The following is a 14,051-nucleotide window of genomic DNA, read 5'->3' on the forward strand; positions in this document are numbered from 1 at the left end:
AGGGATGTTATTTTTTGCTCACGTTTTCGTGTTGATGAATCATAAAAACTGCACCTCAACTAAGGCAATTTAGGTATGTGGTGCTGTAGATGTGTTCAGTCTCTGAAATACCTTTTTAAAATAGTCCAATAGTGTATATTTCAGTGCTTTACAAAAGTACTAATTCCTCTAAGAGTTGCAGTATACAGTAAAGTATTGCCTGAGGAGGCCGGGTACAAATTCATGCTGTATTGTTTGGGTTTTTATTATTATACTATATACTCATCAAGGTTTGGGGTTGAAAAGTGACAAAATGTTAAATAATTCAAGAGGAGCGGAAACTCTGGCAAGGCCCTGTATAATGATCTGTAAAAACTAAACGTTCTGGATTTTAACATATTCATATATATTTTTTGGCTCTTTCAGCATGTGTTTGTTTAGCCCTCTGTGAGAGCAATCGCCATTAATCATCTTGTGTTTCTACTCCAAACAAACCAACAGATATCTGATGATTAGTGATGAAAACTGAGTCAATGGCTCTTTAAAACTTTGTTAAAGTTAGTTGAATAAATGAAAAGATGTCATTACAGTATGGTTCAGGAGATGCTACAAATGACTGCAGGTATAAATTGTAACCTTCTAAGTCAAGCTACCGACAAATAATGTCACACTGGGCGAGGGTGCTGAGCGCAGATGATTTCTTACCTCCCTTCCAGGCTGTCAACATATTCCCTCTTCTTCTTCCGACTTTCTTGAGCCGAGCGCTTGTTGCGGATTTTCCGCCGGATCTTCTTCAAAATCCTCTCCTCAAACTTGTCACGAAGATGAAACGGATGTAAGAACAAGGGCGAGAGAAAAAAAAATATGAAGAGGAGAAAGGTGAGTGAGACAAAAGTGGGTAGGGAAGTTGGCAAAGGTTGTGTAACAGGGCCTCCGGATTTAGATTTTCAAAAGGTGTGAATCGGATTGGCAAGGGGTGTGTATGTGTGTGGAGGAACTGCCCTACATCTGGAACTGGCTCATTTACCTTTGACAGGGGCAGTTTGCAGGGCAAATTTACACCCTCTTTAGCTAAAAGTTTCTTCTCATCCTCATTAAGCACAAGCTCCTGCAAGGAACGCTGAGAGATTCGCTGCACCTGTCAAACACAATTCCAGGTAGAAGAGGGAAATTAAAGTGGAATACTAGTTCATTGGATTATTTTCCTGTAGGGGTGTGCTGCTTGTCTGAGAGAGAGCAGGCTGCCACCAGGAGGTCTGCCGTTGCAAATAAGACAAGAAGTTCTAATCGTATTTGTTTACAGTATTTCATTAATACTGATTGAAAATCACAAACGGGCAAATATCATATTTTAGAGTAAGAAACCTGCCTGCTGCTGGATTTATAAATCAGCGTTGTGAAATTATTATTTTGGAATTAAATGACCAAACTTTCTTCCGCTTTCAATGCACCATTTTCTCATCTATTGTCATTGTGACTCTTCCATTTGCAGTCATATGTCTGAGTGACCTTCACGCCTGCGCATCTAAGCTGTGCAGGCGTGAGTATAAAGACACAAAAGGTGCTGTTTGCGAGAGCCCAAAATTCCCAAGGAGAATCTTTAAGTAACCAATCAGAGAGCAGCATGAAGCTGCACGGAAGCCAAAAGTGTTAAATACATAAATACATAATCACCTGTCCGGCACCCCTCAGCGTCAAAACATTAAAATTAGGAGGCCAACACAAAAAAAATAACCCAATTAAACCCAAGATGCAATGGTAATGCAGAAACACCTTTTATGAGAGAGCAGATGTGATAATTAATTCTTACATTTTGCACTTTATGTTGACCGTATCTACATTTTTTTCCTGCAATTTTAATGGGCCCTAGTGGCCCCTGTTAACAAACCACCAATGGACATTATCATATATGGATGATGATACTGTAGGTTGTCAACAACAAAGAATGACCGTTTTTCCACGAAAAAAAACTAACTTGAAATATCCTCTCAATGAGAATATGTGGTGGTGTGGTCGGATCATTGGCAACACAGAAAACAATAGAGTGAGCACTCTTACTTTCCCCAAAGATCTTGAATGCAGGAAATGTTGGTGAGTTGGTAAAAGGTTGAAATGACAGATTTCTCCTCACTCACCAAAAACAATCCAGAGGATTATGAAACAATTTGAATCTTGGTTCTTATAAAGGAACAACCTAAATCCAAAGGACGAGGATACAACAAAGTTCAGGCCACGGCTAAGACCAATAACTCCAGAGGAGTCAGCAGCCAGACTATTGTGATGATTACAGGTGTCGTTTGTGAGCATAATGTTTCCAGGACCCCGTTTCAGAAAGAATGCCCGGTCTACCCTGAGTAGAGAGCAGCTATTTTGAGCAGTTCTACCTCATGCTGTCATACGCAGCGTTTTCGGTTTCAGAACAGGTAAATCAATCAGGTAACTAAACTAAGCGTCCAATCAACCCTGAGTTAAGCACAAGCATGAAAGAAGCCCTCATCAATCGAACGCAGATAATGTGATTCACCATGCCAACGGCAGGAAATAAGAAGTGTGCATTTTCGGCGAGTGGAATTAGAAATCTTTAATGCAGGCATATGGAGAATTTTGAACCATAATTTATTCATTCAACACCCAAAGGGGAGGGGGTATCGCATTGATTGCGTGTCTATAGGAGCAACCAGGCAGGCATAAAAAGGATGTGGCAGCAAGTATGAAGTATGAAAATATAGTTTAATCAGGTATGTTTAAGTTATAAGTTATTCTTATGTTTAATCTTAATCAAGTAAAACATTAATTGGCTATATTCAACATATGCAATTCATTATGGGATGGTGTGAGTTATTGAAAAAACTGATATGTTCATTCATCTTTTTGCCAAAATTTGGCTTCACCCATCCTTCTAAAAATGAGTTGACACACATTTTCTTGAAGGTGTATAATTTGTAAATTATACACCGTATTATCAAAATATATAAAAAATTTGAGCTGGAAGTCTTAAAATTTGATATAGAATAAATTATTGCTTTCATTCTGTCACGATCTAGGATTTTTGTTTCATTTTTGATCTTTTAGATTGACTATTTTACTCCATGCTCCACATTTTTGAGCCACTAGTCATTATCCAATCAGCTCTGCTGTCTCCCTGCCACCTGATCAGCTCCACCTGTTGCAATTAATTAGTGACAGCTCTGCTCACCTGTTCCCTGGTCTACATATAGGCTACCGGCCTCAGCCGACTCTTCCCTGCCAGAACGTCTCGTCTTGCTTCATGCGTACTGCCACCGTCCCTTTACCAGTTTCTGTATGTTCAGCCACACATTAAGACATTTAATCGGGGTCTGATCAGCCTCTCCTGACAGTTTTATGTTGAGTATTACACTCCAGCGTAAAGGCTCCTCCAGAAAAGGACCCGCCTTTCACGACACGTCCTTGTGCAGATCTCAGCTTAGAAATAGGAAAAACTCAGGGTTAGCCCTAACTACTGTGCCCGCGAGTAGGGTTGTTTCACAAAGTAAGTTGTTGTCATGATTTGACTGAAGGTGAACGCTTCTGAGTTTTCTGAAACAGAAAAGCCGGATATGCAGGAATTTACCCGTGAAATTACTCTGAATATACACTAAGCCAGATTTCTGAAACGGGGCACTGGTAGGAAAATGTGTTGTTTACTTCCCCAGTGTTCTCTGTCAGTACTAAATACTGGATGATCAACGTTCTCTTGAAAATGTACCCCCACTTGTTTACCCACAATACTTAGCTGCAGCACAAACTTGCTTTATTTAGCACCTGGGGCAAATTGTTTATCAGTAGCTATAAGTTTAAGTTCCCTTCCAACCACGACATGTATAGCAAAAGCTGGAAGCCACAATTTAGAGCAAAACAATACTACTATGAGAAAACAAACTAGTGGTTGATTAAAGTTACTCTGTTGTCCCAGAGTTTTATTTTTTTTTATTTCTCAGTGAGGTGCCTGTTTGTTAGGTCTCCAAGCTACTGCTCACAGACAACATTTTTACTGACTTCCTCCTCCTCCTCACTGGACAATCTCCCATATATGTTTCACAAGCTCACGCTGAATGAGCTTTAAATTCTGATTCACAAGGACCAAAAAGACAGCAAATTGAAAATGGCACTTAGATACAGTCAACACCTAAATAAAAACACGTTAAAATTATGACAAATTAAATCAGATTTGTTAATCTCTTACATGGAAATGAAAACGACTATCGTGAGGTCAAACACAACAGAAACGAAACGGTTGTGAAAATCCAGATGAACGGCCTTTAACAAAATACAGGATGCTGAGCTCTTCTTACGTTCTGTCCCAGGTTGGATAAAAGCAAGTCCTTCACCGTGAGCGCACAGCTGGGTTGCAGCAGCGGGGCTTGGCTGTTGGAAAGGTAGTATGTAATGCCAAACTCTTTGTGGCAGCCCTCAGACTCCCACCCTGCACAACGACACAGAAAATTGGAACAAAACAAGAAACCGGATGAAAGTGACTCCCAAAATTGACTTGAGTTCAAACAAAAAGCAGCTCACACGGCATTAGAGGGAGAAACATGCAGTGATGCACGAGGATTTTCTCTACTTTTTGTCAACAGCAGGAGGAAAAAATAGAAAATAAAAAACGAAATGGATCTGTTTACCGTCGTGTATCAAAACCCCAGCAAGTCATTTATTCATAGTTGGTTGCTGTGTGCATTAATAAGGTACTACATCTACCTCAAGCTTTCGGGCTGGTGAAGATTTTAAGGATAAGAGTAACAAGAGAGAGCAAATGAAATGCCTGCAGCTGCTGTTGACTGGTCAAGTGATTTTTAGACCGTGTAGAAGCATTTCCTCCGAAGAAGAGAGAGAAAAAAAAAAGGTGTGCTTTCCAAATGTGAGCCCGGAGGATGGGGGGAAAGGATATCTCTCTTGTTGCTACAGCAGCAACCGAGTCAGGACATGAATCTGAAGCTGCTTTATCTACAAGGCCAGTTTGAAGATAAGTCTACCTACAAACAAAATGAACCGATAGAACGATAGAAGTCGTGCTCCTATGATCTAATTTCCACCTAACAAACTCTGAGATGTAATTATATTTTGGTCGCATCCTTTTTCAGGAGCAGAACTGATGCAGGGGAGAGGGAGGGCATGGCGGGGAAGATAAGGGGGCGCCGCAGGCAGATGAGACATAAAAAAAAGAGCTGATGAGGTGAGAAAGAGGAAGGTATCCGATAGATGAAACACTGAGTTAACATGGTTCGTCACAGTTTGAGTTTGTCACGGTTCAAAAGCCGCTGCTTTCACGCAACAGGAGCAGAAACTCAGACAGCGGGGTCGGTAAATTATCTTCATCAGTGACGAGGTTCCAATTTGTTCCTGGGGTTTTACTCCCGCTGCTGACACAACGCTACCCGCTTTGAAAGAAAGCTTTCGATTGAGGATATCCTGTTTAATTCTGATTTATTTTCATGTTTCAGCCACAGTATCACGTTATATTTTACTAGAGAATATCTTCAGAATGGTAAAACTATCAAACCGGTCCACAAAGACGACAAACCCTCAGGATCTAAGGGTTACAAAAAGGATTTCGGAGGACCCGACAGAACTATTAGACTTTAGTGTGAAAAATATATAAATTCATCTTGTTCTTAAAATCAGTTCAAGTGAGAAAAACTAAACAAATACATGTATTTCTAAAATCATACTTTGAATAAATATTTAATCTGTGAGTGAATATGTTCCTTTTGGTCGCACCTCATCTCCACTTCCTCTTATCCTAAACTAAAAAAAAACGTCCTTTTCTGTTAATACGGAGCAACTTTCTTACAAGCATCAAATGAATTAAGTTAGGCATGATCAGGTAGATGCATGGTCAAATATTTTCACATGCTCTTTCATTTCTAATACCACCAGGAAAATGCCCGTCCACCCACTGTGTTCTGTTCATCTCAGATCAGGCCGCAGGGGCAGAAGATCCAGGAGGGAAATCCAGACATCCCACTCCACAACGACTCTATCCAGATCCTTCTGGGGCAACACAAAGAGGTCTCCAGCCCTGACGGGGTGCGTATAGTCCCTTCAGCATGTCCTGAGACTACCCTGGGACCTCCTCACAGTGGAATGTCACTAGAAAATCATCATTGGGAATCTCGACTGATTCCTCTCGGTGAGGAGCAGCACTAGCTCTACTCCAGCAACCCTATGGAGGACCACAGGATCTTGTTTTTTTTTTTTTTTTGCTCATGATCGACGTCTCCTGACCACATGTGAGAGCTGGAACATAGGCAGACTGGTGAATTGAGTTTTACTTTCTGGTTTTGGAAGGCTGGAGCAACGACCCGCATCACAGTTCATCTCTCCTCCTTCTGCTCCGTCCTGTAGCCGGTAGCAGAATAGTTGCAAAGAGGCAGGGTGACAAGAAGACCTTTCCGGGGAAAGCATCTTCTCTCGTCTGGAACAATGTCCTTTGGACTGACATTGCTGTAATCGAAACGTTTTGCCATAACGCCCACAGCGCCAAGCGAGCCCGCGCACGGCATACCGATGCTCCACCCTGGGGGTGAAAGTCACCTTGCAGTCACTTAGTCAACCACATATCTCTCCGTGGACCCCGATGTTTGGAAGTTAAAAGTGAGGCCATCTGTGTAACAGCTGAGGTTTGGCTCAAACTGGGTCAGACCAAAGGATAATTATGCAGACCACAGGCACAACTGTCAAATATTCATACATTTATGCACATCAGCAAATCTACAGCTGACTGACTGAAAACGCAGAGACCCCAGCGTGACGAAAATGCCGTGGTAGGACCGTGAAAGAGCTGCGGATTAACGATGTCCTGCAAACCTCAGTGAGCTGCAGGACTGTAAGAGAGGAAGAGTGGGCCCGGGATTATAGGAAAACAATATAAGCAATGCAGAATAATGATCCTTTTACATGATTCTTGGTTCTGCATGCTGCACGTCCAAGTTTTCACTTTCTTTGGTACAGTGTAATCTGACACAATGCTAACCACTTCTGCAGCCTTACCTAAATCAATGGACACGTCGGGCAGCTTCTCTGCTGCCGCGGTCGGGTTCTCCAGATCGGGAGGCTGTGGGAAAACCTGTATGTCAAAGGCAGAGAACGCTGTGCAGGAGATTGGATGGGGGCTTTCTGCGAGCTCTGCCAGGGGGTCCTCGTTAACACCCTTGTCAGTGATGCAGGGTGACCACAGGGGGGAAGCTGGCACAGAGGACGGGTCGTGGAGCAGAGCGTCTAAGAAGTCATCAGCACCACTGCTCTGAGGGCTCGGAGTCTGGGGAGGAGGAGCATCAGTGCACATCAGCCTATGACACCGTCATCGTTGAACGGAGCAATTCAATCAAATGATCTTAGTCTTGTACACAAAGACCGACAGGAAAACAGAGTTCTGATTAGATGGTTTAATGCCCTCATTATGGGTATGAAAGTCAAATGAATCTGGAACTTTTCACCATGCATTTAAATCGCTCTTTTTCCGCTAAAAAGAAGATATTATAACATGTGTCTTTTCTTATTTGAAAAACCAAATTGAGCGCATAAATCTGAGGTAATCGTGGATTTTCGGGGTTCAGACTGATTCCCGAATTTTATAGCAATTATATATAAAAAAAAAAAAACATTTCATCGATGTGATGCCAATAAAGGCTTTTCCTCTGATTGATAAGAAGGGTGAAAATATTATTCGCCATGCCATGAAAACACGACATAAAAAGTTTGATTTTTGTTTTCTCTAAACCTCTATGTTGCCTTTTTATCTCCTGGGAGATCCCTGTGTCATTTCCTATCACAAACCAACTTTTTGGTTGAATGCAAAATAATTTTGATTATTTGAATAATTTTGAGCATAACTGGCCTCCTCTGAGGTTTGCTTTACTGTTCCTTAGCATCTTGTTGCAAAGCCACACACTTGCCGATCAACAAACTTATTTTTAGCCTTTAGATGTCGCAACAGTGATTTAAGTCAGCTTGTTTCCTGTCCAAAACCAGGTTTTTAAGAATAATCTATACATTGTCAACAGGGTTGAGGTCAGCAGTTATGGGAAAGCTTCAGAAATGTTTAATGTGTGTGTATATATATATATATATATATATATATATATATATATATATATATATATATATATACAGTATATACATATGTACATATTTTTGGGATCACTGACCTGTCAAATTGCCCAACTGTGTCCAAGCTTCAGCTGTCTGACCTAAACGGTCCCGATCAGATAAGTAATGTTGGTTAGGATGTTCAAGAACAACACCAAGGCTCGAACCTGCCTGAAACCTACTGGCTCTCCAGTCTCACTGTCCGTATCGAAGCCAAAGGCTTCAGAGGAGACCAAGATTGAGCTATATGGTCACAGTGATGTATGTTTAGAAGAATCAAAGTCATTTCCAGGAACACTGAACCAGCTGCCAGGCATGGTGGTGGCTGCGGCATGCAGTGGGCTGTTTAGCAGCCAGCGATACTGTTGCATTGCTCAAAGTGGATGGAATAAAGCAAAGGGAGTGCCTAAAATGTCTTCAAAAAATGAATCAGCTTAAATTCACAGCCAACTCGAAGGATAAATCAGGAGCAAGCTTAAAAGCCGAGCTTGTGGCAGGAGTCCAACCAGTTGTAGTAAACTGGGCTAGTTTTTAGACAAGAGGATTGAATAAACATCCTGGCAGATTTACACCAGAAGCTTGTTGACGGCTGCAAAAAGTCTGTGGTTTCTAAAAATAAAAAAAAAATCAGCCAAATATTGGCAGAGGGGGGGATATGTATCTATTTGAGCCCATATCTATAGCTTTGTTGGTTTGTGAATTGGACAAAGTCCAGGCCAGATGGAAATTTGTGCATCGAATTTTAGTTTGTTTGTTTTGTTTTGTTTTGTTTTTTTCAAATGATTGAAACTGTAAGTTTGACAATCCATCTGCTCTGGAAGCTTCAATAAATCAATAAAAGCCCCAAAAACAATATGACATCCATGGCCACAATGAGCGGATGTCGCCTGTGAGAACAAAACTGGCACGCAAGCAGCAGAACGCAGAGGGAAAGGGTTAAACGAGAACCCACGCAAATAATATTATGCTCAATCAGGCCTGACCTCTGCCCACAATGCGCTTCACAGTCCGGGTGCAGATTCTCATCATGAGATTAAATGAATATGAGGTTTTGATTATATTCTCCCCAGAGCGAGTCTATTTGCGGCAAACCATTGAAGGAACACACATCATTAGGTGTCCACGGATGGTTACTGTAGCAGCCAGCTGATTCCTCTGTGCTCCCGAGAAGGTTAAAGGTGCCCAGTCCTCCGTGCTCCTGAAACCAGAAGTGATTTAAACAAAGGGAATACTCTGTTACCAAAAGAAAATTGGGTGCTTTTCTTTTCTACTTTTTGATTTTCTTTAACAAGAAAAAAAAAAAAAAGAAAACAATCTTTTCAATAAGGCCATCACTTGGTCTCACACTTCATTTGCCTGATTAAATGAGATTAAATGTCAGATCAGCTTTAGCCTTCTCCCAAGCGTTTCTCTAACCAACCAGTCCTCCTGAATCAGTTCCCTCCACACAAAGCAGCAGTCTTACCATGTCCGCTGTCAGCGTCATTATCCTGCCAGCAAAGCAGCTGATGAAATTTCAATGAAACTATCCGGCGGAGGAGGGAGAAAGCGCAACAATCAGATCAATACGCTCCTCTGTGGCCGCAGCGTGTGTAGGAGAGCTGACGGAGACTCTTTAAAGGGGACAAAGTTGAAATGCTGCGTCGCGGAACAGCACCGCTTATCAACGTCCAATCCAGTGTTTAGCTGACAGCTGGGAGGGCCTATTGGCTCAGAGGGAAGCCTCTCAGATGGATTAATTAGATAAAGTTAGTCGGAGGTGGTTCAGAGTGACCTTTGATGCCGGTGTGATATGACAGAAAGTGTTTGCTCGCTGCTTTCACATTCATTTCTCACCTGGACAGCGTTCACTCCCAGGAATGTTTCATCGATGCCAAGGCATCAAGGGAGGTGGTGGATTGCGCTGCAATTACTGAAATCTCTCGTCATTACTGGGAATCTGTCAAAAAAAAAAAGGATACAGGAAGCTGTTTTTAACCTGAGACCGGGAACAAAAAGTAGCACGGTTAAACTTTAAAATGTATTTCAGGTCCTGAAATTCATAACAGGGACCGCAGTGTGGTAGATTTTTTTTTTTTTTGAGACAGAACAAAGTATCTGAAGCTGATTTAACGTTGTTCCACGGGGATACTTTTTTACAATAGGGGCTGTCAAATTGCGAGACAACAACCGTGTTTTGGGAACGGAGTCAGAGTAGTGCTCACAGCCCAGAAGAAAATGCTGTGAGTTTGACAATAGAGCGTGTCACTATATTGTGAGAGCAGTGTACACTTCTTCTTAAGCACACACTTTGTTTCAAAAACCAAACGCTTCTTTTTTTTCGTTGGGGGGGGACACTTTACAGTGAGACGCCCGTATGAATGATTAATAGTTAATAATGCACTTATTCGTAGGGACATCATTATTTAAGGGGGTTAGAGCAGCGAGTCAGTGCCATAGATTGAATGCATCAGCCACTAATTGGTGATCTATGACGACTTATAAATGTTTTTTGAAGAGTTAACTCAACAGAGGCAGAACTGCAGATAACCTGGCCGGCCAGATTGATAATGAGTAGAGCTCTCCGTTCTGCGCATTATCAATCTGGGACTGCTCCATTTGAATCAGTTTGGGGAAAGGAGGGACAGACAGCAGAACTCTCTGAGCTGATTGGGCGAAGTGACACCTAGTACCCGCCTACCAAAGGTTGGTGTTAGCCAATAACGGTATCAAATTCAAAGGCAAGCAGCAGGCGTTATGAGAAACCACAAGAAGGTAAGCTAGTCAAGGCGCTTCTTGCTGTTCTATTATCAAAGAAGAATTAGTAGATCCTTACAAAACAGATGCGAAAGCAGCATCTACCCGTGCGTCCTCCATGATTGTTTTGGGTCTACTGTGGGCTCAGCCGCTCTTGCTTTCATCACAGCTGTATGTCCCGCCTTAAACCTCAATACTGCAACGTGATTGGCCTGAACCGTTTTTGGTTCGGACGCAAACGGTTGAAGCCGGAGCGGTGCAAGATGGATTCTCATGTGTTTGTGAACGCACAAATACTGCGAGCGTTCATGAAACGAATTAATCTATTGTCTCGGCAGTCTGCTTAGATTGCAGACCGCCGAGACAAAAGTGGCACCGTCTGGTGTAAAGAGCCAGCATTTCATAGGAAGAACATCGTACTGGCAATCCAACATGGATGTGGCAGTACGATGGTCTGGGGACGCCCTGCTTCTTGGCCTTGATGGCTTGCTGTAATTGATCGTGGAACTACAAATTATGCTCCCAAGAGGAAAATACTGAACCATGTTTTGCTGCCATCAATAATCTCAAACTCAAATGGGATTTGGGGCAGAAAAATTAACCTGAAGCACTCCAGCAATTAATCTTTGAATAAACCTAAAAACAAAACAAAATGAAGATTTAAGAATGGCCTGGTTGTCAGTCTGGACTTAAATCCAGTTAAGTCACTCTTAAACTGTTTGTCCAAGCTTGTTAAAAAAAAACTTGCAATGCGTGAATTGAACCAAGGACCTTCTGCATGCAAGGTAACAGTGCTACCAACTATACATCTGTGCATTCATCAGCTCCCTGTATTTAATGTAAACGACTTACTGCTAGCTATCACAGATGCCACGTTCCTGCCAAAAGTAGCACAACCAGTTATCGAGTTTAGGCGACTCATACGGAACAAGGTTGGTTTTCACAGCTTTTTCCCTAAGAAATAAAGTCCTCACTTTATTTTAAGTTTTTGTTGTTGTTGTTTTCTGAATTTCTTCTTTTTCAATATTAAAATTAGGCTAGTGATCGGAAACATTTAACTGGGAAAAGAAAGCAAAAATAAATCAAAATATTCAGATCAGTGATTGTTTTATACATTGTTTTTGTGTCCATCAATGAGCCACTTTTTACTTATCATTATTATTTTAGCTATTCTATTGCATGCACATTCAGTGCCACCCTATCTCTTATCTTTACTGCCGTGATTAAGGAGCCTCTGTGTTGTGCTTCTTCTAAGCGTGCACAAGTCAACAGATATTACATAATGTGTTCTTCGAGGAGAAGCACAAAAAGAACATGCAGACTTGCAAAGCGATATCTCATTATTATCAGAGGGGGGTGGGGGGGGAGATCTCAGGGCTGAACCACGCCGTTCCTTGTTTGTTCTGAAATTCTCCGAAAAACTATATTACACACAATACGCGTCTAAACTTCTAGGCGTGATTGCCCCTGAAGAAACAAGTTCTGTACCAAAGTAATTTTCTTTTCTCATCACACAACTACTCTGCTATTTCTATATCACAAAGAGGACAAAAACAAGATTGTCTGTTTCTCTGAATTCCTTTTGTTTGGACACAGTCACTTTTCAAAACGGGCCCAGAGAGGATGATGCGTCCTTTAAGCTGCTCCCTTACAGTGAGTCAGTACAACTTGCCCTTCCCAGGTGGGATTTAAAACCAAGTCCCCCCGTATGAAATACCCTGCCTTATCCTCGCTAAATCATAAAGGGACTAAAATAGGCCCAGATGAAAATGCACAGCAAAAAACAAACAATCTTGAAACTTTATTCAACCTTTATTTCAGATTCATGCACAAACCTCAGGTTTGGCACGGATTGCTGCTAAGAGTCTGAAAAGCAGTCCTCTACACTGAAAAAAAAAAGGATTCAGCTGTTCTTTGTTAACATCACAAAAGACAACACTAAGTTTAAGGAAAAAGGAATCAAGTCCTCTGAAACAGATTTGTTGGGTGTGAACATTTAGGATAGAATTACATTATTTTGTCTTATGTTGACTTTGCAGAGTAGAAAAACACAATCCCAAGGCTATCTAGCATTCTGGAGGCTCATATTACGGCCTAAAGGGTTTTGAGATTAATACTTTCGGAGCCGCGGAGAGAGCTTCAGAGATTTATTCTGTAGCAGTTGTGAAAGATTCATTGCTCTTTCATGAAAGAAGTCACGCACAGAGCGAGGTCGGCGCATGAATCCGATATGAGAACTCCAGCATTTAAAGCACTCCGACATCTTTAGTGTATTTGTTGCCTTTCGATTCATTTATGACCCGAGAGCCTATTATCTGTGCTGCAATAAGTCTCATAGCAGTGTAGAGGCACTTTGTTATCTTTATTGTTGTTCCAACCGGAGATTAGAGAGATTCAAAGTACAGGCAGATGTGATCTAACTAGATCATATCAAACATGTCTCTTGATAGCTGGCCAGCATTGCAGCTTGGTACCTATAATTACCGCATTAATGGATGTGATATCATGACTTCATTATACTTTATTATGTACAAGAGGGTGTGTGTCATAAACATGGTCAAGATGAATCATTCAGGCTTTGGGTCAATAAAAGAAAAAACATGAAGCATCTTTTGAGACAAGACACAATGAACAGGCTGTATTCAGGTGGCTCTCGCGTAGGAAACACGGGAATTATCTCTTAATTAACAGTTTCTGTCAGTCTGACTTTCCAAAAGGGAAAATTTGCAAAGAGGTCCTGATAAAATTATTTCACTAACCAGATCTTACAGCTGCTCTCAGAAGTCTACAACCCTTTGCTAAATGCAAGGTAATTGTGATGTGAGCCAGCTACGAGTCATTCCAGCACTTTGCCCACATAAAATTGGATATTTGTTCTGTACAATGAAACTGAATTTTAATTTATTCCCAACAACTGTTAGAGGGAAAAAAAGAAAATGAGAGTTGAATGAATTATTGAGACTGTAAACTGTTTGTTGGCACATTCTTTAATACATTTCCTTCTATCTGCATCCCACATCTTCACCTGACAATATCTGCTCTCTCTGCTTTGTAGTTCAAAAGATCGATCGGATTGTGAAGACACTTCCTGTTCCCAACCCTCTTCAGGTTGAAGCTCAGTTGAATCAAGCACTGGCTAAGTCATTCCAAAACTTTGATTTACCTCTCGTTAAGATACTCTTTCATTAATTTTGGTACGTGCCTGGTCTCACTTTGATTCTGGAAAA

At 41.4% G+C, this 14,051-nt stretch overlaps 1 protein-coding gene across 2 annotated transcripts in view; it reads right to left on the reverse strand.

Annotated features, from left to right (window-relative positions):
- Nucleotides 1–14,051, reverse strand: part of LOC105934549 (cyclic AMP-responsive element-binding protein 3-like protein 3-A) — a 34,027-nt gene that overhangs the window by 8,945 nt on the left and 11,031 nt on the right. The window contains exons 2-7 of one of the 2 annotated variants that reach the window (XM_012874596.3): nucleotides 9,554–10,027; nucleotides 9,197–9,286; nucleotides 6,991–7,258; nucleotides 4,293–4,423; nucleotides 1,007–1,117; nucleotides 685–791 (exon numbers count right to left, since the gene is read on the reverse strand). In XM_012874596.3, the coding sequence (XP_012730050.2) occupies nucleotides 685–791; nucleotides 1,007–1,117; nucleotides 4,293–4,423; nucleotides 6,991–7,258; nucleotides 9,197–9,286; nucleotides 9,554–9,574 (728 nt within the window). In that variant the 5' untranslated portion in view covers nucleotides 9,575–10,027. The remainder of the gene's footprint in view (nucleotides 1–684; nucleotides 792–1,006; nucleotides 1,118–4,292; nucleotides 4,424–6,990; nucleotides 7,259–9,196; nucleotides 9,287–9,553; nucleotides 10,028–14,051) is intronic. The other variant, XM_012874597.3, reaches the window with a different exon arrangement.

The sequence above is a fragment of the Fundulus heteroclitus genome, chromosome 6 (assembly GCF_011125445.2).
Source record: "Fundulus heteroclitus isolate FHET01 chromosome 6, MU-UCD_Fhet_4.1, whole genome shotgun sequence".
Classification (NCBI taxonomy): Eukaryota; Metazoa; Chordata; class Actinopteri; order Cyprinodontiformes; family Fundulidae; genus Fundulus; species Fundulus heteroclitus.